The sequence below is a fragment of the Salmo salar genome, chromosome 15 (assembly GCF_965601325.2).
Source record: "Salmo salar chromosome 15, fSalSal1, whole genome shotgun sequence".
NCBI classification, from domain to species: Eukaryota; Metazoa; Chordata; class Actinopteri; order Salmoniformes; family Salmonidae; genus Salmo; species Salmo salar.
The window spans coordinates 50,234,234-50,261,908 of NC_138305.1; the positions used below are offsets into that span (position 1 = coordinate 50,234,234).

General features: G+C 42.0%; 1 protein-coding gene across 1 annotated transcript; it reads left to right on the top strand.

Moving 5' to 3' along the window:
- Positions 1 to 659: 659 nt before the first annotated feature.
- LOC106571697 (ankyrin repeat and SOCS box protein 2) lies at positions 660 to 9,702 on the top strand. Its single transcript, XM_014145074.3, has 9 exons — positions 660 to 853; positions 4,002 to 4,352; positions 5,587 to 5,756; positions 5,895 to 6,050; positions 6,300 to 6,545; positions 7,034 to 7,205; positions 7,311 to 7,899; positions 8,001 to 8,154; positions 8,495 to 9,702. The coding sequence occupies exons 2-9, from the start codon at positions 4,009 to 4,011 to the stop codon at positions 8,632 to 8,634; spliced, it is 1,971 nt and encodes a 656-aa protein (XP_014000549.1). The 5' UTR covers positions 660 to 853; positions 4,002 to 4,008; the 3' UTR covers positions 8,635 to 9,702.
- Positions 9,703 to 27,675: the final 17,973 nt, after the last annotated feature.

Sequence of the window (27,675 nt, forward strand, 5' to 3'; positions counted from 1 at the left end):
ACATGAAACAAATACCCTCTGCCACAACCTGACTAACCTACAAATACAAATAACCCCTATACTGGTCAGGACGTGACATCCTCCTTCTTCAAAATAAAAAGAAGATGAGTATACATATTCCCGCTGCGTTTTGGTCTGATCCTTACGACAACCGTGACAACTGCAAAACTCACTGAAGCTGGAGACTCATATCTCCCTCACTAGCTTTAAGCACCAGCTGTCAGAGCAGCTCACAGATCACTGCACCTGTACATAACTCATCTGTAAATAGCCCATCCAACTACCTCATCCCCATACTGTTATTTATTTTGCTCCTTTGCACCCCAGTATCTCTACTTGCACATCTATCACTCCAGTGTTTAATTGCTATATTGTAATTATCTCGCCACTTTGGCCTATTTATTGTATTATTTTTCTATTGTATTATTGACTGTATGTTTGTTTATTCCATGTGTAACTCTGTGTTGTTGTAAATGTGAAATAAAAATATATAAAAAAATTAAAATTTACAGCCTTGGGAGTAACCTGGGACAAGTTTATGTTTGGTTTCCCCCGTTCTCTAGGCACTTTAAGTGTCAGCATCAACCGTGCCATATCTGAAGTAGGGCATTCCTATTCTGAGCTATACATGGAAGCAAAGTTTGCCATCAAGGGTCAGCTTTTCAAAGAATGAAATCAAGACCCCCTTTGGAATATGTCATTAACATTGAGCTGCTGCTTTTTCTTCATTCGCCTGGAGGACAACACAGAGTGCAAGACATTTTCAAATCCTCATCCCTTCACGAGGACTGCAATCTGATAACTGCTAGTCTACTGTTAAAGTGTTTTGACTGCACACTGCAGACGCTACAAAGTAGGTATAGCTTGCCAGTAGGGTTTGTATTCCTTTAACCTTACTCAAGTTGCCTTCAGCCACCTTACTTTATGCTTATGCTAACAGCCATGTTATTACTCAGCTTTATAGGGACAGCATGCATGCTTTCATTAATTGCACTTTACACTAAGTTGCCTTTAGCCACATGATTGTGTTTACTTTGGTCACCAGCTAAAATGTCATTATTAAGCTGTAATTGCAGATCCAAAAAACAATGGTACACAAAACAATGACTTTGTGGAAATTAATGGTTAAATTACTGTTTATAATTGTATACTAGCATAGTTACTGTAGAGAAATCACATCAAGACATGCCATGAATCAACCTAAGCATGTGGTATGCAGTCTAAGATTCTCTCATTTTAATTTATGAAATTATTAACTAATTTGGAGGAATATGATGTAATGCGATTGGTACAGCTGTCTTACTCTATCATAACCAAAAACTAAGGACATTCTTCTCCATTAGTTATGTTTTTGTTGTCATAGGAGACTAAGTAGAGAAATGATGTACAGCTTAAAATCAAATCTTTCTTCTCAATTACTCTTTTGGCTAAATTACCCTCCCGTCGGTTTGATATAGGATTACTATTGTATGATGTGATGATTTTTGGTAAATCCCAGCACTAACACTTATCAAGAGCTTGGTGGTAAGTTAAATGTACGGAAGAATATTAGGGCCAAGTGAAGAGATAAATAAGCAGTGATGTGATTTTATTTATTGCACAGATAGTACTTTCAAAAACTCAAAATGCTTGAAATAGTTGAAATTGAGAACAAAGTTGAAATATATTTTTTTAAATTAAGCCAATATTTAATTTTGTGAATAAAGTTAATTTTTTCTCTTCACCTGGCCCTAATACTCTTCTGTAAAATTGTGTTAGTGCTAGTGTCACGTTTGTCGTAGTGAATGGACCAAGGCGCAGCGGGTCAAGTGCTCATCTTAACTTTATTTGTGAACACTTAAAAAGCAAAACAAGAACCGAACAAACTAACAGTCTTGCAGGCTAAATACAGCAGTGCATAGAACAACCTCCCACAATCCCCAAAACAAACATACTCCTAATTATAGGACCTTCAATCAGAGGCAACGATACACAGCTGCCTCCAATTGAAGGCCCCAATCACAATTACTTAAACAAAGATCTAAACACCCTAGAATAGACATAGAAATATACAAACATAGAACAATGACCAAAACCCCGGAATACATCAATCAAACACCCCTCTACATAAACACACACTCAAAACCATATAAAACAAATACCCCCTGCCACGTCCTGACCAAACTATAATAACAAATAACCCCTTTACTGGTCAGGACGTGACAGCAGTTTGTTCCAGTCATTGGCTGCTTTTTAACAGCTAGTTAAATAAAATCTTATTTGTCACATGCGCCGAATACATTTGGTGTAGACCGTAAAATTCTTACATTTAAAAAAGAAAAGTTACTTTTACAAAGAAAAGTAACAAGTAATTAAAGAGCAGCAGTAAAATAACATAGCGAGACTATATACAGGGGGCTACCAGTACAGAGTCAATTTGTGGGGGCACCGGTTAGTTGAGGTAATATGCACATGTAGGTAGAGTTATTAAAGTGACTATGCATAGATGATAACAACAGAGAGTAGCAGCGGTGTAAAAGAGAGGGGGGGCAATTCTTCCAACCTGTAGAGTCTTATGGCTTGGGGGTAGAAACTGTTTAGAAGCCTCTTGGACTTAGACTTGGCGCTCCGGTACCGCTTGCCATGCGGTAGTAGAGAGAACAGTTTATGACTAGGGTGGCTGGAGTCTGACAATTTTTAGGGCCTTCCTCTGACACCGCCTGGTATAGAGGTTCTGGATGGCAGGAAGCTTGGGCCGTACGCACTACCCTCTGTAGGGTAGTTGCCATACCAGTTGCCATACCAGGCAGTGATGCAACCAGTCAGGATGCCCTCAATGGTGCAGCTGTAGAAACCTCTGAGGATCTGAGGACCATGCCAAATCTTTTCAGTCTCCTGAGGGGGAATAGGTTTGGTCGTGCCCTCTTCATGACTGTCTTGGTGTGCTTGGACCATGTTAGTTTGTTAGTGATGTGGACACTAAGGAATTTGAAACTCTCAGCCTGCTACACTACAGCCCCATCAATAAGAATGGAGGTGTGCTCGGTCCTCTTTTCCCTGTAGTCCACAATCATCTCCTTTGTCTTGATCACATTGAGGGAGAGGTTGTTGTCCTGGAACCACATGGCCAGGTCTCTGACCTCCTCCCAAAAGGCTGTCTCGTCATTGTTGGTGATCAGGCCTACCACTGTTGTGTTATCTGCAAACTTAATAATGGTGTTGGAGTCGTGCCTGACCGTGCAGTCATGAGTGAACAGGGAGTACAGGAGGGGACTGAGCACGCACCCCTGAGGGGCCCCTGTGATGAGGATCAGCGTCGCGGATGTGTTGTTACCTACCCTTACCACCTGGGGGCGGCCCGTCAGGATGTCCAGGATCCAGTTGCAGAGGGAGGTGTTTATTCCCAGGGTCCTTAGCTTATTGATGAGCTTTGAGGGCACTATAGTGTTGAACGCTGAGCTGTAATCAATGAACAGAATTATCACATAGGTGTTCCTTTTGTCCAGGTGGGAAAGGGCAGTGTGGAGTGGGATTGAGATTGCATCATCTGTGGATCTGTTACGGTGGTATGCAGAATAGGAGTGGGTCTAGGGTTTCTGGGATAATGGTGTTGATGTGAGCCATGACCAGCCTTTCAAAGCACTTCATGGCTACAGTTGTGAGTGCTACGGGCGGTAGTCATTTAGGCAGGTTACCTTCGCTTTCTTGGGCACAGGGACTATGGTGGTCTGCTTGAAACATGTTGGTATCCACACTATGTCCACAACACTAACTTTGCAAAAGGTTTTATCCGCAATCTTTAAACTCAAAAATGTTTTGAATTACCTCTTTGGCAATAGCACATGCAGTACACGTCTCACAGTCTTGACTTTCATATATAAATATAAAAAATGTGTTTTAGCAGTTTTACTTTGACATGCACGTGCTGTTAGTGGTTTTGGTTGCATACTGAATTGTGTTTTAAAAGTGAAGTTCAGTTTTAGTGAATTTCATTGTCATGACTTTTGTTTCCTTGCAAATAGATCAACCATGGCTGTGGCCAGCGTGTCCATGCCTGGAAGGATGGGCACCCCTAGAGGTCTTGATGACTACAGTCCTTACAGCGCCTTGTCAGATGAGGAGCTGATGCAGCTGGCCGTTGAACGCAGCCTCACTGAGGACCACAACTCTATTAACGCCATTCAATCGTCCCCACCTGTGTATTGGCAACCCAATTACCAGCCAAACCAATTTACCACCAACCAAGTTATGACCGGGGTCAGGCTCCCCTCTGCAACAAGGCACATGTATGACTTTCCCAGAGCCAACCCGAACCCAGCCAACCCACCTCCAAACCCCTCACGTGCAAACCCACCTTTAGCAGACCATATTATGTGAGTCTGTCAACCCTTTGTCTTATTTTGACAATATGTATGCCAGATAGGATGAGTATAAATACAGCAGGTTTATTATAATTCCAAAATGCCAAACATACAGTAGAAATCAGATGGTGGGTGACAGCTCTCTCTAACAGGGACAGCAGTAACACAGGGGTTCCACAAGTGTGTCTCCTGATGCGGCTAATGTTTACATGACATGATATACACTGAGTGTACAAAACTTTAGAAACATCTGCTTTTTCCATGACATAGCCTGACCAGGGGAATCCAGGGGAAAGCTATGATCCCTTTTTGATGTTTTTCATACTCAACAGTTTCCTGTGTGTGTACCTTTTAACCCCCTAGAGTCGATTGACACACCGGCGCGTCAATCTAAGTTACATAACAAAAACATCCCAGCAGTTTAAGGTAGAGATATCAGTGTTTTTGCATTGGAATGCGTCTCAATCCACCGCATCCGCCAGTGTTGCACTTCCGCATCTGCGGCGAAAGGTGGGAGAGTTAGAGCGGTGTTTGTCACACCATGAGACATTCACGAAAATTCGTCTTCTCACAAAAATATCTGTAGCGTCTGAACGGTTTGACCTACAAACTATGGAAAGGGGAGACTCTCACGAACACGATGGTGTTCTCCGTTTTGCTCTAAAATTCAGACAATTGAGACATGGATTGTGTATGTTGTGCCATTCAGAGGGTGAATGGGAAAGACAAAAGATTTAAGTGCCTTTGAACAGGGTATGGTAGTAGGTGCCAAGCGCACCGGTTTGAGTGTAGAGTCCATGTTCCGACGAATTGAGGCTGTTCTGATAAAAGAGGGTGCAACTCAATATTAGGAAGGTGTTCCTAATATTTTGTACACTCAGTGTACACTGACTATACCAAACATTAGGAACACCTTTCTAACATTGAGTTGCATCCCCTCTTTTGCCCGCAGAACAGCCTCAATTCGTCATGGACTCTACACAGTGTCGAAAGCTTTCCACAGGGACGCTAGCCCATGTTGACTCCAATGCTTTGCACAAAAGTTGGCTGGATATCCTATGGGTGGTGGACCATTTAAGATACACACAGGAAACTGTTGAGTATGAAAAACCCAGCAGCGTTGCAGTTGTTGACACAAACCGGTGCTCCTAGCACCTACTACCATACCCCATTCAAAGGCACTTTCATTTTTTATCTTGCCCAAATTGTATGACCATTTTCCCCTTAATCTTTGTCTATGCCTTAGAGATGTGAGACCCCTGGTGCCTGTGATTGAGAATGGTGATTTAAAGGCCTTAAAAGAAATAGTGAAATGCAATCCAAAGAGTCTCTTTGTACCAAATGAGGATGGATGGATTTCTCTACACGAAGCTGCATATTATGGTCAAGAAGAATGCCTCAAGATTATATTAAGAGGTGAGGGTGAAACAAAGAAAAGTGTAATTGAGAATGGTTTCTATTTTATACACACAGTTCTCCTGAATCTAAGGAAGACCCTTTATCAGTACATGCTGATTGTTTTTAACTTGCTTGGGACTGTTATCTTTCCCACAGCCCATCCTGGGATAGTGAACACATGTGGTACATTTAATCAGACCCCACTTCTTTTGGCTGCCATCTTTCACCATGTGAATTGTGTGGAGTGCCTTCTAGACAGAGGTGCAAATCCCAACATTGCCAATAATGACGGAGAAACACCACTCTTGAAAGGTAAATAACTGATTTCAAAGCTGTTCTGTCAAGAAGTTCAATAGTGAACAGTGTGATATGAAACGCAGCCAGGTTGTCTGTATGACTCAACTCTGTGTTAGCTCTGGGGCGAACACAAGTCTCGAGGTCTCAAGCTAGGTTAATGGTCATACTGACGAAGTCCACCACTGTTATACAATCAGCTTATATTTTACAAACAGCAAAATCCAACCAAAGTTATGTGTGTTGTTTCTCACATTCCATTTTCAGCTTGTGGGAAGCCCAATGCAGAGATTGTAGACCACCTCCTAAAGTATGGAGCCTCAGTGCACAAGGCTTGCGTTCAGGGTATGACACCTCTCCATGAAGCAGCCGGGCATGATAACGTGGAAATTTGCCAGATGTTGTTGAATGCCGGTGCCAAGCTTAATGCAGCCAATATCTACGGGATAGACCCTTTCTTTACGGCAGCACAGAACGGGAGAGTGGAGGTGTTGTCTTTCCTGATTAGCAAAGGTAAGGTTTTTGAATTTTGACAACCAACTTCAAGATTATTTGAATTGATTATATTAAATAAGCAATATCACTTTATCCATCCTCAAATCATGTCAATAATGTCCAAAGTCATGCAACAGGTCATGCATGACAAGCCCTTATTGAATACACTTTTGGGAATGCATGACCCTTTATGACTTTGAACAGCACAGTGTCTGTGGTGAACACATACAATTGTTGATCCATTAAATAGTCCCAATGGCATGACAATGAAATCCTACAACCCAAACTGAACCTGAAAATGACTTCTATGTCCAAATCCTATTGGGTTTCCTAGTATCGGATGCCTACATCTTGAAGAAAGTATTCCATTCCTTACAACGCCATGAATAGATTCAAAAATAACAATTAAGCATCCAGACGATCTTTTGCTGGTGGTGTTACAGTGTTGCCACTTTTCCAGTATTTCAACATTGTATTCATTTTGACTATTCTCCTGTGTATTGTAGGGGTTGATATGAACTGCCAGGCATGTGATGGGGCAACACCCTTGTACGAGGCAAGTAAGAATGGTCACAAGGAAGTTGTGGAACTGCTTCTATCTCAGAAAGCAGATGCAAACCGAACAACCAAGTCTGGCCTCCTGCCTCTTCATGTTGCTGTCCAGAAAGGACATTTTGAGTGAGTGCAGTGAATTGATTGATTTGTTAATTCAAAGCATTGGTTTCTCTTTGAAAAAAAAAATCATTAAGTGTGAGAAGTGATCTCTTTGCTTCCCTTTTGTAGCATTGTATCCATGCTGATCCCTGCCACAAGTAAGGCCAAAGTTCAATGCAGTGGCATCAGTCCCCTCCACCTGGCTGCTGAGCACAACAGGGACTGGATTCTAGAAGTGCTTATCAAGGGAGGATATGACGTCAATCTCCAGCTGGCAGAAGACCGATCCAAAATGTATGAGGACCGTCGCAGCACAGCGCTCTACTTCGCTGTCGCCAACAACAACCTAGAGGCCTCCGAAATGCTTCTGGAGGCCGGCGCTAACCCCAACCTTGACATGTTCAACCCTCTTCTTATCGCTGTGAGGCGGGGTTGCATGGAAATTATCACAGTGCTGGTGGAGCATGGAGCTAACATGAACGCGTCCATCCTCACACACCCCTGCTCCTTCCCGGCAGTGGTCATGCTCGGTATGAAGTATTCGCAAATCCTAAAGTATCTGATGGACAATGGCTGCGATGCCCTTTCCTGTTTCGACTGCACATATGGCAGCAAGCCACACCCACCCCTGCAAACTTTAAGTAGGGGCAGAGACTTCGCCGAAACTTTGCGCTACGCTAACGATGAGGACGAAGCTCCAATCAACATGTGCATCCAGGTAGGTTGGGTTAATATGCAATACAGACAGTTTGCTGGTCTATTCGTTTCCAATTCCATCTCAGCTCAATACCCTTATACCCGTATCCAATTTGTTTTCAGTTCTGTGAGACGATCAACGATCCGACAATAAGCTGCTGGGCTGGACCCATCATAGACACGCTCCTGGATTATGTTGGCCATGTGAAACTCTGCTCCCGGCTGATCGAGCACCTGGATAGCAACCATGACTGGGCAGGGATCAAGGTGAAAGCAAGTAAGTGAGCTTATGCCAGCGATCTCTACTATTAACAGAGCTTGGAGTATTTCATTTACCATTATATAATCATTAGGGTCTGTGTTCACTTAGGGTCAATTACCTTGAGAAATAAGCATGTATCGCAAAGTTTCATGTAAATTATGCATGGGTGTCAATGGGATATGTCTGCATTATGTAAGGTTGCACATGAGTATCTATTTTCCAAGGTTATGCCCCTATTTTTGTACTGTTGCATACTTGTGACCTTGACTGTTCTCATGTGTGTTAACCAGATAAATATGTTGCTCTCCAATCGCACAGTCCCTTTAATAAGCAACTTCTTTGCACTTTCTTTCAGTGCCACCATATTCACTGATGCAGCTGTGTAGGCTGAAGATCCGTCAGCAGGTTGGAATCCCCAGACTGAGGCACATCGACACCCTGCCCCTCCCACCAATACTAATCAAGTTCCTTAACTATAAAAGGGAGATTGACTGAATGTCTAAAATGTATTTTTCATTTGTTGATTCCATGAATCGTCTCCAATAAAAAAATAAAATGTATATTGTATAAACCAGCTGAGATGAAGAGGGAATGTATCTTTGCCCAGTTGCAAAGTGGCAAGAGTAACATTTTAATGAACCTATTGTAAATTGTATGTATACATTTAATATTTTAGAGGTACACTCTTAGCACCTTTTTTCTATCTCAAACCTTAAAGGGTTCCCCGGCTGTCCCCATAGCAGAACCCTTTAAAGAACCCTTTTTGGTTGCAGGAAGAACCCTTTTGGTTCCATGTAGAACCTTTTCTACAGAGGGTTTTACCTGTAACCCAAAAGTGTTCTACCTGGAACCAAAAGAGATTATCCTATGGGGACATCCGAAGAACCATTTTGGAACCCTTTTTTCTAAGAGTGTAGAAAGAATCCTTGGGTTTGGTTAGCAACAGCCACACTGACTCTTATGGCCTACTGAATTAATGTTTACCCTGTGCAGTGAGATCTTTTTTACACTAAAAGAAAGTGAAATTGCTTCGTAGATGTGACCGCATCGGAGAATGAAGCACAGCTTGGAACGCTTCTTGGGCAATCAGATGGAATTATCAATACGGAACCATCTGTTTTATAATTGTGATATAGTTATTTGTATTCTGTAGGTTGGTTGGTTGCCACAGGCGAGTGGAGCTATTTCAGTGTCTTTATTAAACTTAACAAATAGACCGAAGTAAAATTATTGATGGATACTGCAGATTTGACAGATTTATTATGACTCATGCAATGCTAAATGCTATCACCAGTGCTTGCTTAAAGCACAGCCATACAATGTCTAAAAACAAAAACAAACACTGTATAAACAAAGTCTTAACATTGTTTAAAAAGTAAATTATTTTATTTGATCTACTACAGTAGTTGAGGTCAGAGTCGACGTGCATCAGGCTGTATATATCTGGTGTTCAAACCATGTAATATGAAATTAAGTTATAGTTTTGATGTTGATTGTGAACTTGTAGAAAATGTACAGTCTGTTTGTATTTGGAAAAAATAAACAAGGTTGAGTATCTGAAAATGAGTTTCTTTTGTGTGTCTGTGTGTGCTTATGACATAATGTGAAAGAGGTGTGGGGACAAGAATGAGGGGAAGCCTTCAGGCCAAGCTGACCTTTGACCAACTCACGAAAACAACTTACATAACCTCATCTTGTACATCATATTGATATTTTCTTTGAAGTAAACTTTCAAACATGGATGTCAACCATTATCCCTTATTATATTTCAGATGAAGTCTTAGAAATGCACAGCTCTACTAAACACTATTCGAAATTGTAAGGATCAACGCTGGAGACAAGAAGCAAGTTCAGGGAGTGAACATTTACTGGAAAACGGACATCAAACCAAACCAAGAACAGCGTCTGGACAAGGGGAACAAAACAACATAACGACAATAATGCTGACACGGGTAACCAACTGAAGAACAGACAGCTATAGAGGGGCAATCAACAAAGTAATGGAGTCCAGGTGAGTCCAATATTACTCAGCTGCGCGTAATGATGGTGACAGGTGTGCGTAATGTAGGGCAGCCTGGCACCCTCGAGCGCCAGAGAGGGGGAGCGGGAGCAGGCGTAACAGAAATACCATCTTGAAGTATTTCAGGAATGTCTCGTGTCAACTTGGGAGACACAAACAAGTTTGCTAACACTTCCTAAGTTACCTGTTATGTAATGCATTATAAATATATTATTGATATGTATGCATGTATAAAGGTGAGTTTGTTTTAAGGAACTATTAGTGCATTATAGGACTTGCTATGAACCTGTTCTGCAATAACTTGATATGTCGAGTCAGTCCTTGCAGTCAGTTCCATCTTGAATAATGGATTTATTCTCCAGCCTCCAAGCAGCAAACCAAGTGGCAGGGTGGCCAATAATATATAAAATAAGAACTGTGGCTTTTAGCTTCAGTTATGTTGGCACGGGCGGATAGAACAGTTTAAGGGTGAGTCAAGCGCAGGAGACTGAGGTCCGTTGGAACAAACGTGATTTAATAAATCCAAGGGCAAAATCCATATAAGGCTGGGAGCACAACAGTCAAACGACTAAAGGAAGCTCCGCTCAAAAAGGCAGACGGGGCGCAGCCCGGCAACCCTAATGCCTAGACAATAAGTAGTAAACCAACGACATAAAACCAACACCACCTCTACCACACGTAACAAAGAACAATCCCGCACGAATCCTAACTAAACACAGACAGACTAAATACCCCCCCACTAATGACAAACACGAAACAGGTGCAATCAAAAAACAGACATAACTAACCTCTATGGGCTAGGTGGGACGCTAGCGTGCCACCCGTGGTGCACTCCATCAACAGCAGGTGCATTTCAAGAGCGGCAAATTTGAATCCAAATAAATGTCAAAATTCAAATTTTTCAAAAATACAACTATTTTACACCATTTGAAAGATAAACATCTCCTTAATCTAACCACGTTTTACGATTTCAAAAAGGTTTTACGGCGAAAGCATAAATTTAGAGTATGTTAGGACAGTACATTTACAAGAGTTGTGTGTAATGTTTTGTCAAGTCAAAGACAGGGTCACCAAAACCATAAAACCAGCTAAAATGATGCACTAACCTTTTACAATCTCCATCAGATGACACTCCTAGGACATTATGTTAGACAATGCATGCATTTTTAGTTCTATCAAGTTCATATTTATATCCAAAAACAGCGTTTTACTATGGCATTGATGTTGAGGAAATCGTTTCCCTCCAATAACCGGCAGTCAAGTCAGCGTCACAAATTAAATAATTAAAATTAGAAAACATTGGTAAAATATTATATTGTCATTTAAAGAATTATAGATTTACATCTCTTGAACGCAATCAACTTGCCAGATTTAAAAATAACCTTACTGGGAAATCACACTTTGCAATAATCTGAGCACTGCGCCCAGAAAAATACGCGTTGCGATACAGACTAGACGTCATGTTGGGGAGATCTAAAATCGAAAATACTATGTAAATAATCCATTACCTTTGATTCTCTTCATCAGATGTCACTTCCAGGTATCACAGGTCCATAACGAATGTAGTTTTGTTCAAAAAAGCTCATCATTTATGTCCAAAAATCTCCGTCTTGTTAGCACATGATCTAAGCCAGCCGGACTTCTCGTCATGAACGAGGGGAAAAAATATATTTCCGTTCGTTCAAACATGTCAAACGTTGTATAGCATAAATCATTAGGGCCTTTTTTAACCAGAACATGAATAATATTCAAGGTGGACGAATGCATACTCTTTTATAACGTATTGGAACGAGGGTACCCAACATGAACTCGCGCGCCAGGTGTCTAATGGGACATCATCGTTCCATGGCTCTTGTTCGGTCAGATCTCCCTCCAGAAGACTCAAAACACTTTGTAAAGGCTGGTGACATCTAGTGGAAGCAATAGGAAGTGCCAAAATATTCCTCAGCCCCTGTGTTTTTCAATGGGATAGGTTTAAAGTCAATACAACACATCAGGTATCCACTTCCTGTCAGAAAATGTCTCAGGGTTTTGCCTGACAAATGAGTTCTGTTATACTCACAGACACCATTCAAACAGTTTTAGAAACTTTAGAGTGTTTTCTATCCATATATAATAAGTATATGCATATTCTAGTTACTGGGTAGGATTAGTAACCAGATTAAATCGGGTACATTTTTTTTATCCAGACGTGCAAATGCTGCCCCCTAGCCCTAACAGGCTAACAGACACTGAAACACAGATCGGTGGCAGCTAGTAGGCCGGCGACGACAACCGCCGAGCACCGCCCGACCGAGGAGAGGCGCCACCTTCTGTGGACGTTGTGACATATGTTGCATGTAGCATCATTTCCTGTTTTTCATATCATCATTCTAATAAATGTGTTCATTGTTACAGGTGGAGTTTCAGTTTTAAGAACCGGGTTACACCTTGCCTGAATTGATTCTGGGAAATGCTTCTCTATGCAAGCTTCAAACATCCTACCCAATAAACAATAGTTGGTCCCACAGTCACTACCTCTTTGCATATTAAGGCCACCCAGCAATGGGTTTCACCACATTGGTTCCTTTACTGCTTGTATGCAAGGTTAATCTGGCACCTGTGTGTTCTTGGTTAGCACACAGTTTCAAAACGCCTTGATCACACTGACAGCGTCTTTACATTTTGGTACCCCAGAAGTACATTCATTTCCAATGGAACGCTGCGTTTGCCTTGCACCATTGCATTGCAAAGGCAGTTGAAGTGCGTTCTGTGTGGTGCATACATTGGATTTATCGAACGTATGCATCAAACTGTATGCATAGAATGCTTGACAGAAATGGTAGCAGAAGGTGAATGTTGAACTTCGGTTGCACACATATCCAGATGATAATGCGTACCATTTTGCGCAATGACACTGTCGGTGTGATTGAGGCGTAACATTTTTACTATGGTTGTTGAAACAGTGCCTGATCTCAAAATCTCATTATCTGTGGTTGTTGACCCCAGTTGAACCTCGAGGACAGGTTTTACTATGGATGCTTCCAATCCATGTACTTTTGGGGGATTTTCAGGCTCATAGTCTGCTGTTCATTGGTTTACATCATGGCTAATTGGTAGGTAGGTAGCCAGTGGTGTAAAGTACTTAAGTAGTACTTTAAAGTATTTTTACTTAAGTAGTTTTACAGCATGCGTGCTTGAGTTCTACGTACAAGCATACATATTATTTCATCTAAACACATCAGCAAATGTTTGTATCTGGCACTCAGCGCGCCATGCTTGATTGAGGAATGTCACATTATCAACTTACACTCATGCTTATAGAAGTGGCGGTGGTTCATCAATACACCTTCTCATATTGTAACAATGTGAGGCACTCAGCATATCAGCATTGGGCCGGGACTTTTAGCAGGTGCCCATATCTTCCGGCATGCACTACTGGGTTTTGGTATTTTATTAGGATCCCCATTAGCTGTTGAAAAGCACCAGCTACTCTTCCTGGGGTCCACACAAAACATGAAACATGACATAATACAGAACTTTAATAGACATGAAAAGCTCAAGGACAGAACTTCTTCATTTTTTTAAAAGCACACTTAGCTTACATATCAATACATACACACAAACTATCTAGGTCAAATAGGGGTGAGGCGTAGTGCCGTGAGGTGTTGTTTCATCTGTTTTTTTAAACCAGGTTTGCTGTTTATTTGAGCAATATGAGATGGAACTGAGTTCCATGCAATAATGACTCTATTTAATACTGTACGCTTTCTTGAATTTGTTCTGGATTTGGGGCCTGTGAAAAGACCCCTGCTGGCATGTCTGGTGGGGTAAGCGTGTGTGTCAGAGCTGTGTGTAAGTCGACTGGCTCAAATTGGTCATATGTAGAAACATTTGAAATTGTGTTCTTTTCTTACGTTGGATAAAAATAGAGATTCAGAGTTACAAAATGGCATATCATACACTACAGTTAAGGAACAATGGGAAAGTAATTTTGCTTTGAAAGTTGATAAACTTGTAAACTTACTTTTGAGAAAATGACCTTTGAATCTTTTGGTACTATTACTGGGAGAGAGGAGAGGAGCTAGATTCATGAGGGGTTCATGGCTCTGTTCAAATGCAACTTTGATCATCCTCCGGAGGTCTGAGAAGGGGGTGAGCGCCTACTCCAATTAAGGCAGTGGGACCAGACAGCTGCCGAGTAGTGCTCACCTTCCAGACAGTAGCAGCATCCAGCGGATGGAACGAGCCGGCACTTCGTACACTATTCAGAAGAGGTCTGCGCGAGGAGGTCCAGACGGAACTGGCCTGTCGAGATGACAACTTCTCCTTGGACTCACTCATTGCGATGGCCATCCGTCTAGATAAACTACTTCGGGAGCGTCGGTACGCTCATTGCTTCCCTCCCTCCCTCAATGAACACTCTGGATCAGAGCCTGAACCCATGGAGGTAGGGGTCACATGCCTCCCCACGGCGGAGCAACGCAGATGGAGACAGCTGGGGCTCTGTCTGTATTGTGGTCAAGGAGGGCACCAGCTTCAGTGGTGTCCGACACTTCCTGATCCGGGATCCACAAGAGCAGAGAGACGGTCACGTGATCTTCCACCTCCTGGGGCAGGAGTGAGTATTCCATCTTCATCACATTCTGCTAAAGTCTTTTTGGTGTCCATCACACTATTGTCCCTCATGTACAGTGTCTACAGCGTTAATGGATTCCGGTGCCATTGACCAGACCCTTGCCTCCTCTCTTAACATCATCTCATACCCACTCTCCTCTCCTTTCCTGGTTCAAGCCCTCAATAATCGGGCCACTAAGATCTGGAACCATCATACACATCACCCAACCACTCACCCTCACCGTGGAGTCCATTCATCAGGAGAACATCCCCTTCTTCATCACCATTGCACCAGTTCACAAGATTCTTGGCCTCAACACCATAACCCCACCATCTCAAGGCCGTGGATGAAAATCAGACTGGTCACCCGAATGACGGAGGACCTGCTTCCCCATCCTGTGGTTGCCCTTCAGCCCAACATCCCGGAGGTATACCAGGCCCTGCGGGAGGTATTCACCAAGACCCACGCCACCTGTCTTCCTCTTCATCGCCCCTGGGACTGTGCCATCGACCTGTAGCTTTCCATCTAAGTTGTCAATGCCAGGAGGTTTGTCATTATTGATCGATAACAATAATTGATCCACCTCTCCCACACTAACTTTACAAAATCTAAACTCGCAATGCTTTTCTTTAATTATTTGTTTTTTATGCATGAATACAATGGCTCACTGTTCGTTGTTGGTATTTCCTGCCTAAGTTTGCCCACTTTGCCAATGAAGTAATCATTAAAATAACTGGCAACATCAAATGGTTTTGTGATGAATAAGCCATCTGTATCAATGTTTGAGCTAATGTAGGCTAATGCGATTAGCATGAGGTTGTAAGTAACAAGAACATTTCCCAGGACATAGACATATCTGATATTGGCAGAAAGCTTAAATTATTGTTAATCTAACTGCACTGTCAAATTTACAGTAGCTATTACAGTGAAAGAATACCATGCTATTGTTTGAGGAGAGTGCACAGTTTTGAACATGAAAAGTTATTACTAAACAAATTAGGCACATTTGGGCAGTCTTGATACAAAATTTGGAACAGAAATGCAATGGTTCATTGGATCAGTCTAAAACGTTGCACATTCACTGCTGCCATTTAGTGGCCAAAATCTAAATTGCACATGGGCTGGAATAATACATTATGTCCTTTCTCTTGCATTTCATAGATGATGGCACAAAAAAAATACAAAAAACCGGTTGTTTTTTTCTTTGTATTATCTTTTACCTGGTCTAATGTGTTATATTCTCCTACATTCCTTTCACAGTTCCACAAAGTGTTTCCTTTCAAATGGTACCAAGATAATGCATATTCTCGCTTCAGGGCCTGAGCTACAGGTAGTTAGATTTGGATATGTAATTTTAGGTGAAAATTGGAACAAGGGGGCCGACCCAACATTCTTTTCCATAATTCTTTAAATTGTTGATCTTCAAATCAAATCACATTTTATTTGTCACATGCTCCAACTCAATAAAAAGAATGAGGCTACGGGGGGTACCGGTACCGAGTCAATGTGCGGGGGTACAGGTTAGTCTAATTATTTTGTACATGTAGGTAGGGGTAATAAACAGCAAGTAGCAGCAGTGTAAAAACAAAGGGGGGGGCATGTCAATGTAAATAGTCTGGGTGGCCATTTGATTAATTGTTCAGCAGGCTTATGACTTGGGGTAGAAGCTGTTAAGGAGCCTTTTGGTCCTAGACTTGTAGCTCCAGTACCACTTGCCGTGCGATAGCAGAGAGAACAGTCTATGACTTGGGTGACTGGAGTCTTTGACAATTTTTTGTGCCTTCCTCTGATACCGCCTAGTATATATTATTTATATATATATTTTCTATTCGACCTGGCCCTGGTATCCTGGAAGGATATTGACCTCATCCCGTCAGTAGAGGATGCCTGGTTATTTTTTTTAAATGCCTTCCTCTCCATCTTAAATAAGCATGCCCCTTTCAAGAAATTTAGAACCAGGAACAGATATAGCCCTTGGTTCTCCCCAGACCTGACTGCCCTTAACCAACACAAAAATATCCTGTGGCGTTCTGCATTAGCATCGAACTGCCCCCGCGATATGCAACTTTTTAGGGAAGTTAGAAACCAATACACACAGGCAGTTAGAAACGCCAAGGCTAGCTTTTTCAAACAGAAATTCGCTTCGTGCAAATCCAACTCTAAAAAGTTCTGGGACATTGTAAAGTCCATGGAGAATAAGAACACCTCCTCCCAACTGCCCACTGCACTGAGGATAGGAAACACTGTCACCACCGATAAGCCCACTATAATTGAGAATTTCAATAAGCATTTTTCTACGGCTGGCCATGCTTTCCACCTAACTACCCCTACTGCATTCAACAGCACTGCACCCCCCACAGCTACTCGCCCAAGCCTCCCCCATTTCTCCTTCTCCCAAATCCATTCAGCTGATGTTCTGAAAGAGCTGCAAAATCTGGACCCCTACAAATCAGCTGGGCTTGACAATCTGGACCCTTTCTTTCTAAAATTATCTGCCGAAATTATTGCAACCCCTATTACTAGCCTGTTCAACCTCTCTTTCGTGTCGTCTGAGATTCCCATAGATTGGAAAGCAGCTGCTGTCATCCCCCTCTTCAAAGGAGGTGACACTCTTGACCCAAATTGCTACAGACCTATATCCATCCTACCCTGCCTTTCTAAGGTCTTCGAAAGCCAAGTCAACAAACAGATTACCGACCATTTCGAATCCCACCGCACCCTCTCCGCTATGCAATCTGGTTTCAGAGCTGGTCATGGGTACACCTCAGCCACGCTCAAGGTCCTAAACGTCATCGTAACCGCCATCGATAAGAAACAATACTGTGCTGCCGTATTCATTGACCTGGCCAAAGCTTTTGACTCTGTTAATCACCACATCCTCATCGGCAGACTCAGTAGCCTTGGTTTCTCAAACGATTGCGTCGCCTGGTTCACCAACTACTTCTCTGACAGAGTTCAGTGTGTCAAATCGGAGGGCCTACTGTCTGGACCTCTGGCAGTCTCTATGGGGGTACCACAGGGTTCAATTCTTGGGCCAACTCTTTTCTCTGTATACATAAATGATGTCGCTCTTGCTGCTGGTGAATCTCTGATCCACCTCTACGCAGACGACACCACTCTGTACACTTCTGGCCCTTCTTTGGACACTGTGTTAACAACCCTCCAGACGAGCTTCAATGCCATTCAACTCTCCTTCCGTGGTCTCCAACTGCTCCTAAACACAAGTAAAACAAAATGCATGCTCTTCAACCGATCGCTGCCTGCACCTGCCCGCCTGTCCAGCATCACTTCTCTGGACGGTTCTAACTTAGAATTTGTGGACAACTACAAATACCTAGGTGTCTGGTTAGACTGTAAACTCTCCTTCCAGACTCACATCAATCATCTCCAATCCAAAGTGAAATCTCGAATTGGCTTCCTATTTCGCAACAAAGCATCCTTCACTCATGCTGCCAAACATACCCTCGTAAAACTGACCATCCTACCAATCCTCGACTTCGGCGATGTCATTTACAAAATAGCTTCCAATACCCTACTCAACAAGCTGGATGCAGTCTATCACAGTGCCATCCGTTTTGTCACCAAAGCCCCATATACTACCCACCACTGCGACCTGTACGCTCTCGTTGGCTGGCCTTCGCTTCATAATCGTCGCCAAACACATTGGCTCCAGGTCATCTACAAGACCCTGCTAGGTAAAGTCCCCCCTTATCTCCGCTCACTGGTCACCATAGCAGCACCCACCTGTAGCACGCGCTCCAGCAGGTATATCTCTCTGGTCACCCCTAAAGCCAACTCCTCCTTTGGTCGTCTCTCCTTCCAGTTCTCTGCTGCCAATGACTGGAACAAACTACAAAAATCTCTGAAACTGGAAACACTTATCTCCCTCACTAGCTTTAAGCACCAGCTGTCAGAGCAGCTCACAGATCACTTCACCTGTACATAGCCCATCTATAATTTAGCCCAAACTACTACCTCTTCCCCTACTGTATTTATTTATTTTATTTATTTTGCTCCTTTGCACCATATTATTTATATTTTATCTCTGAACTTTCTTCAAACTACAAATCTACCATTCCAGTGTTTTTCTTGCTATACTTTATTTACTTTGCCACCATGGCATTTTTTTGCCTTTACCTCCCTTATCTCACATCATTTGCTCACATTGTATATAGTCTTATTTTATTATTTTTTTTCTTCTACTGCATCATTGATTGTATGTTGTTTTACTCCATGTGTAACTCTGTTTTTGTATGTTGTCGAACTGCTTTTCTTTATCTTGGCCAGGTCGCAATTGTAAATGAGAACTTGTTCTCAACTTGCCTACCTGGTTAAATAAAGGTGAAATAAAAAAAAAATAAAAAAATATACGTCCTAGATGGTAGGAAGCTTGGCCCCAGTGATGTACTGGGCCGTACACACTATCCTCTGTAGTCCTCGATCAGCTCCTTTGTCTTGCTCACATTGAGGGAGAGATTATTGTACTGGCACCACACTGCCAGGTCTATGACCTCCTCCCTATAGGCTGACTCATCATTGTCGGTGATCAGGCCTACCACTGTTGTGTCATCAGCAAACTTAATGATGGTGTTGGAGTTGTGTTTGGTCACGCAGTCGTGGGTGAACAGGGAGTACAGGAGGGGACTAAGCATTCACCCTTGAGGGGCCCCAGTGTTGAGGATCAGCATGGCAGATGTGTTGTTGTCTACCCTGTCTTAGCTTCATAATACAGTTTCTTCTTTTTGTTGAGTTTAGTAACATAATTTCTCAATTTCTCAATTTCTCAAATCAGCCAGTCAGATGTGCAGCCAGACTTATTAGCCACTCCTTTTGCCCCATCTCTTTCAACCATACAGTTTTTCAATTCCTCATCAATCCATGGAGCCTTATCAGTTCTAACAGTCTGTATCTTGCTCAGCTGGCATTTCATGTTAATCATACATATCACATTACAGCAGGCGTGGTTGGGTAGACATACATGCAGATGTCTTATTTTATCCCAATACATAACGATGCTTAAATCCTGCTCTCAGCGTACTTGCATTGATAAACATTTCATACAATACTTTCCATAACAGCATAATTGCACTTTTGTTCTATTCTTCACATGCATCTCCTTTACCTCTAATGATCATTGTTTTCTCTTACCTTTAGAATTAACCGTTTCTCTGCTATGTCCCTTCTTCCTGGTGAGTAAGTTATCTATTTTGGAGGGCTTCAATTCCAGCTGCCCAGCAAAAGGCTAGCTGTCATCAGCATCTGGCTCCTCGGGGACGAGGCCATGCCCCAAACTATTTAATAAAATTCCATATTGCATTCTGTCTTCGTTGTTCATTCAGTTAAGCCTGTACTTGATTGAACTGCGTCAGTGTGGTTGTCAGGTGCTCGATCCTAAAAGACAAGAAGAAGAAGTGAGTAGCCGAAAGCATTCAGGAGGGAGGAGGCTTTTCAGGAGAGAAGGACATTGAAGGGGTTTGCTTACATATACCTGTACAGTGCCAGTCTGTGAGGAATAGGGAGAAAGAGAAGAGCAAAAGTGAAGATTTGGGGGGATGGACTGAAGATGTAGAACAAGCTCCTGAGGAAGAACCGCTCTGGCCCGCTTTGACCGCCTAGCGGGTAAGCATAGCAACCCTTTCAGACTGCTGTAAACAGTAACCCAGGCCAGTCCAGTGCAGACACAGCCTTCAGGTCAAATATTTGTCACGGAATGCCTTGATGCTGCAAAAAGTGGAGCGCATTAGCAACACTTTTGCAGTCCTTTGTGATATCTTTCAAAAAAGCTGTGTTAGAAGATTTTCAATCTGACAAGGCGGTCAAAGCGGGCCACAGTGGGTAAGCATAGCAACCCTTTCAGGCTGCTGTAAACCGTAACCCAGGCAAACACAGTGCAGATGCAGCCTTCAGGTGAAGTATTTGTCGTGGGATGAAGGGTACCGTAACAATTTTCCATGGGTTGGATTTATTTTAATCCTGCCCTCATGCCCACAATTGGCAGCACTCAAGTAATCATCAATGCAGCTGCACGCGACACAATCGTAATTCCCATGGTCAATTTAGTTCCACATGCGATATCCCTATGGGACAAGTTTGAGACCATCAGTAAATTACATGAGACAATATTTTAGGTCAATAGCTCCAATTGGTGAAATTATTTGGCTAACTCTTCCCACCACACATAAGATACCAGCAAGGTTGTTGAAGAATGATGGCAAAATTGGACGTCTATAAAATGTCCTGAGGACGTCAGGAAGTGTCTTTAAATCCAGCCACTAGAGGCAACAATGACTCTGGATCAGAAGGTTGTGTGTTTGATCCCAGTTGATCCCAGTCGTGGACACTGCCCCCCCCCCCACCACCAAAACCACCAAGCAAGTTGTTGTATTCCCGTGACTCTGGATCACAAGGTTGTGTGTTCGATCCCAGTCGTGAACACATGTTTTTAAATGTAGGTTTTAACCCTATCCCAAACCTTAACCCTTGCTTTAACCATTTGGAATGATTCCTGTGGCTCTGGATCAGAAGGTTGAACCCTGTACCTAACCTTAACCATTTGTAACCGACCGGCTCGATCATACATTACAGTTGAGGAACAATGGGAAAGTAATTCAGCTTTGAAAGTTGATAAACTTGTAACCCCACTTTTGAGAAAATGGCCCTTGAATGTTTTGGTACACTTACTGGAGACCTTTTTTTTTGTCTACACCCATTCAGCATTGTTTACGCCGTCTTAAGCCTTATCCCCACCCATCTCTTTAAGGATTCACATATGAGGCCATGTGGTAAACAGAGTGAGTATGGTAGTGTACTAAACAACTAAAGATGTCAAGCGTAAAGGCTGGTTTATCCTACGTCTATCGACATGTCTGTAGACAGTTGTCGCAGTGACATCTTGAACATTCTATTGCCATTCGGCATCAAACTTGTCATTGTCTTTATGAAAAAGTATAAAAACAAAAATGACTGTCTGCATGACATCAGCAGCTTGGTGGTCCAAAATAGCATAAGTGGTGTATTTTACCACCAATAAACCAATCCGTTTAAAAATGAATTTATTATATGTCAATCTAGCAAACCGGGCAACGTTCTAAAGAATGTTTTGGTTAGTTTCTAGCTTGTTAAGCTAGCTAACGTTAAGTTAGCTGGCTAGCCAGTTCAAATAATGACCATATCATATAGCTGACAACGTCTTAACTGTAACTCATTTGTATTCATTGTTACAGAAAACTAAACTCACAAGATCCTTATTTACAAGTTAATGGAAAGCTAATTACAGAAAATAACTTACGGTTGGGAGTGTGACGAAATAAAAACAGGGCATTCTACCTGAGAATTTTAGAACTTGGACATTGTCTCGTCGGCCTAACATTATATCCTAATTTGACTTTGGTGCAGGTCATGTTCTTCTTCACATTACCGACTCTGGTAAACACACACTATATCAAATACAATCTAAGTTTATTCATCACATGCACAGGATACAGAAGGTGTAAACTGTATAGTGAAATGGTTACTTGCAAGCTAGCTAGCTAAACAATGAACCATAATTCCAACTCATAACCAACTAGGTTTAATGTTAGCTAGCTAGCTAACTGGCCTGATGTTAGCTAGCTGGCCTGAAGCCAGACTGGTAAAGTTGGTTAGCAGTGAGGTGTGAGTGAAGCTGGACTTTAAATAGAAATGGGAGGTTGGAAATATGCCTGTAGTTAGAGAGGAGGTCTTGGTCAAGGGATGGTTTCTTGAGCAAGGGGGTGACGGCAGTGACATTGAACAGTGATGGCACCTGCACAGTGTGTAGGGACTTGTTGAACAGGTTGGATACAAACTGGATGAGAGCTAGGGGTTGGAACCGGTTCAGGGAACAGAACCGAAACACAGAAAAATGATGACATTTTCAGAGGAACGGAAACAGAACTGGGAACGATATTGATCTCTTGTGTTTCGGCATCCCAATACAATTCAAGGCATCCCAATTCAGCCGATGCGCACCTCAACATTCCAACAGCCTAATAAATACATTTCATATATGATATTGCAAAATTTATAATTTGGCTGTGTTTACGAAAGTCTTAGGTAACATTCAAAGTAAAAATGAAAAACCTCTAAAACACCACAATTCAAGTGTTAATAAATAGGCTACATTTAATATCCATCATCACAAAGAAATCCATGTTTCTTCATTTAGTAAGGTCTTAAGGAACATTATGAATATAAGAAAATTATTTTTAAAAGAACAGAATAGCATATTTGAGTTGAATTACGTTACTGTACTTAAGTGTTGCGAGTGCCCACATGTGGGGCAAAAACTTAGGCCTATATTTTGAAACCGATCTGCACATTTTTTCAGCATTGTTTGGTAGGTGATTTGGTAACTTTAAAAGGTTAGTCTATTTCTGGTACGAGATCTTAAATTTCTCACATGGAATAGCCTTCATTTCTCAGAACAAGAATAGACTGACGAGTTTCAGAACAAAGTTATTTGTTTCTGGCCATTTTGAGCCTGTAATCGAACCCACAAATGCTGATGCTCCGATACTCAACTAGTCTAAAGAAGGAAAGTTGTATTGCTTCTTTAATCAGGACAACAGTTTTCAGCTGTTCTAACATTATTGCAAAAGGGTTTTCTAATGATCAATTAGCCTTTTAAAATGATAAACTTGGATTAGCTAACACAACGTGCCATTGGAACACAGGAGTGATGGTTGCTGATAATGGGCCTCTGTACGCCTGTGTAGATATTTCATAAAGAATCTGTGAAACTCGTCAGTCTATTCTTGTTCTGAGAAATGAAGGCTATTCCATGTGAGAAATTGCCAAGAAACTGAAGATCTCGTTCAACGCTGTGTACTACTCCCTTCACAGAACAGTGGAAACTGGCTCTAACCAGATTAGAAAGAGGAGTGGGAGGCCCCGGTGCACAACTGAGCAAGAGGACAAGTACATTAGAGTTTCTAGTTTGAGAAACAGACCCCTCAAAAGTCCTCAACTGGCAGCTTCATTAAATAGTACCCGCAAAACACCAGTCTCAATGTCAACAGTGAAGAGGCAACTCCGGTATGCTGGCCTTCTAGGCAGAGTTCCTCTGTCCAGTGTCTGTGTTCTTTTGCCCATCTTAATCTTTTCTTTTTATTGGCCAGTCTGAAATAATGCTTATTCTTTGCAACTCTGCCTAGAAGGCCAGCATCCCGGAGTCGCCTCTTCGCAGTTGACGTTGGGACTGGTGTTTCAATAAGAATTTCAATAAATTCTAAAACATTAAAAACGGAGAAGTGGTGCGTGCATATGTATTCACCCCTTTTGCTATGAAGCCCCTAAATAAGATCTGGTGCAACCATTTACCTTCAGAAGGCATAATTAGTTAAATGAAGTCTACCTGTGTGCAATCTAAGTGTCACATGATCTGTCACATGAGAAGTACAGATCAGGGTTGGGTTATAAAAAAATATCCAAAACTTTGAACATCCCATGGAGCACCATTAAATCCATTATTAAAAAATGGAAAGAACATGGCACCACAACAAACCTGCCAAGTGAGGGCCGCCCACCAAAACTCACGGACCAGGCAAGGAGGGCATTAATCAGAGAGGAAACAAGGAGACCAAAGATAACCCTGAAGGAGCAGCAAAGCTCCACAGTGGAGATTGGAATATCTGTCCATAGGACCACTTTAAGCCATACACTCCACAGGGCTGGGCTCTACAGAAGAGTGGCCAGAAAAAAGCCATTGCTTAAAGAAAAAAATAAGAAACACGTTTGGTGTTTGCCAAAAGGCATGTGGGATACTCCCCAAAAATATGGAAGAAGGTACTCTGGTCAGATGAAACTTAAATGTAGATTTTTGGCCATCAAGGAAAACGCTATGTCTGGCACAAACCCAACACCTCTTATCACCCCGAGAACACCATCCCCACACTGAAGCATGGTGGTGGCAGCATCATGATGTGGGGATGTTTTTCATCGGCAGGGACTCAGAATTGAAGGAATGATGGATGGTGCTAAATACAGAGAAATTCTTGAGGGAAACCTGTTTCAGTCTTCCAAAGATTTGAGACTGGGATGGAGGTTCACCTTCCAGCAGGACCTAAAGCAACACTCAAGTGGTTTAAGGGGGAAACGGCGATGTTAGCCAAATCGGGTCTTGGGAACCTGCGCCCCTGGGCAGCCCTGCAAAGCCCAGACCTCAATCCAATTCAGAGTCTGTGGTATGACTTAAAGATTGCTGTACACCAGCGGATCCCATCCAACTTGAAGGAGCTGGAGCAGTTTTGCCTTGAAGAATGGGCAAAATTCCAGTGGCTAGATATGCCAAGCTTATAGAGACATACCCCAAGAGACTTGCTGTCATGTCCTGACCAGTAAAAGGGTTTATTTGTTATTGTAGTTTGGTCAGGGCGTAGCAGGGGGTGTTTGTTTTGTGTGGTTTGGGTTTTTAGGTTTATGTTCTACATTTTCTATTTCTATGTGTTCATGTAGTTTTTCTATTTCTATTTTGGGGTTTTGGTAGGACCTCCAATTAGAGACAGCTGGTTGTCGTTGCCTCTAATTGGAGGCCATATTTAGTTGGGGTTTGTTTCACTTGTGTTTTGTGGGTGGTTGTTTCCAGTATAGTCTGTGCACCTTATTGGACTGTTTTCGTCGTTTGTTTTGTTTAAGTGTCTTTCCTTTAATAAATAAGAAGATGAGCACTTTACCCGCTGCATTTTGGTCCACTCCTTACAATGACCGTGACACTTGCAGCTGTAATTGCCGCAAAAGGTGGCTCTACAAAGTATTGACTTTAGGGGGATGAATAGTTATGCACACTCAAGTTCTGTTTTTTTGTCTTATTTCTTGCTTGTTTCACAATAAATCAAATGATACAAACCCCCCAAAATTATTTTTAATTACAGGTTGTAAGGCAACAAAATAGGAAAAATGCCAAGGGGGTGAATACTTTCGCAATACTTTTGACTGTAGCATTTACTTGACTGTTAACATTTTCTTTGTTTACAAACATTGGAGTAAAACAAGCTTATATTTTTGGGTTCTGATGGGGTACGACTGATGAACTATGCTCATAAGGCATTTATAAGTGATATTCTTCAAGAATCAATGGGTACATATCCTTAACAACAATTCATGTAGCAACTGCTGATTGCCCCTTTAAGCGGCTGAGCTAGCTAGGTAGCTGTTGAGCACTTTGATTGTGACAACTTTCTAGCAACCCAAAGACAGCAAGCTAGCTAACTATTTTCCAATTAGGCATTTGTTTCATAACCCATCTAGCGAAGGTTGCAAGCTAGCTTAATCTAGCCTGCATAATACTGTTTGCCTTGTTTGGTGATCTTTAATACTAGCTAGCAAGCTATGCAGTTCCAACCTGCCTAGATTCCCATCCAACCAGCTAGCAATGGACAGCTACCTTGCTAAATATTTATAGTAAAGAACAGACATTTTTCAAGCCGAAGTTGGATATTAGTAGTGGTTTAGTCAAGGAGACAGGAGTTGGCCTAGGTCTGCTACACCTGGGCCTGATTGACTAACAAGCTACCTTTTAAACAATTCAACATTTTGTTTTCAACTTTAGTCTTGGCCTGCTCCTGGAGGGAAAAGACAACCACCGAAATGCTGCCTCCAACGCCTCGAGTGCCACTACGTACCGATATTAGCATTTTCAGCGCATTATGCCCATAGCATCAGAAAAGTATCTAAAAACAGATTTTGAAGGTCAAAAAAGTCACAGAGGATTTGAACATGAGGTGCGAAAAATGCAAATAATGGTACCATGACTTGAATGGGATTTGTGCCACAAATACTATAACATTAGGTGAAGGAACCTCAGCCAAAGCATGGATTGCTGTCATACCTTGTCCATAGACTGCTTACAGGGTAAGGAAACCAATGTAATTTTGTAATTTTCACACTTATATTTCCACTTTGATACTATATGCAAAACTGGGAAACAGGTAGCCAGCCTACTGGTTAAGAGTGTTGGGCTAGTAACCGAAAGGACACTGGTTCGAATCCCAGAGTTGACTAGATGAAAAATCTGTCAATGTGCCCTTGCGAAGGGCACTTAACTCTAATTGCTCCTATAAGTCGCTCTAGATAAGAGTGTCTGCTAAATGAAAAAATGTATATAAATTGTGTTTTCTGTCAACTCCAGGCTTTCTGCAACAGCCTTTAACTTGTTGTTCTGCACCACAACAAACAATTAAGCAAGTACTTTACTAACCCCTAGTACTGAGGTTAGTGCTAAACTAACCCCCAAGCTCCACACTCAACAGGGTATTAAAAGACTTACTGATGATACAACTGTAACTCTAGTGGCTGGTATTCTGGAATCGAGCCTGTTGGGTATCTGTGACCTTTCCCTCATACGAGAATACATGTAAAGTGCACAAGGTTCAGAATTTAAACTAACACATGATGCAGATTGGCCTGCCAACACAACGGGAAGGTTACCTTGTCAATAAACGTGACCCTTTTTTTTGTTGTCTAAAAATAAGGAACAGGCATCCGCAATGAATTTTAACACCTCTTTGCATTGCAGTGATTGTAACACAAGACAATACCAGACTACTCAACATAAGGAACAAGTCACACTAACTCGCCACAACAAAACCTGACCCAGACACAGCAGGTGATTGACCTAGAACAGGAGGACTACAATCCCAAACACTGTACTTGGGACTACTCACACCAGTTGGTTTACATTGAACACAGACAATATCACTCAATTGTAATATGTACGAATTGGATGAGTCACATTACCTGATGAAGATACTCACCACATTATTATTAGATAAGATGGGATGGTGGCCGTTTTGCTACCTCCTCCTCAACCTTGCTATTTTTTGTGTGTAAGGATTTCACTGTACCATTTACACTCACTGTGTCCTGTGCACGTGACAAATAAACGTGTTTAATTTATTACGCC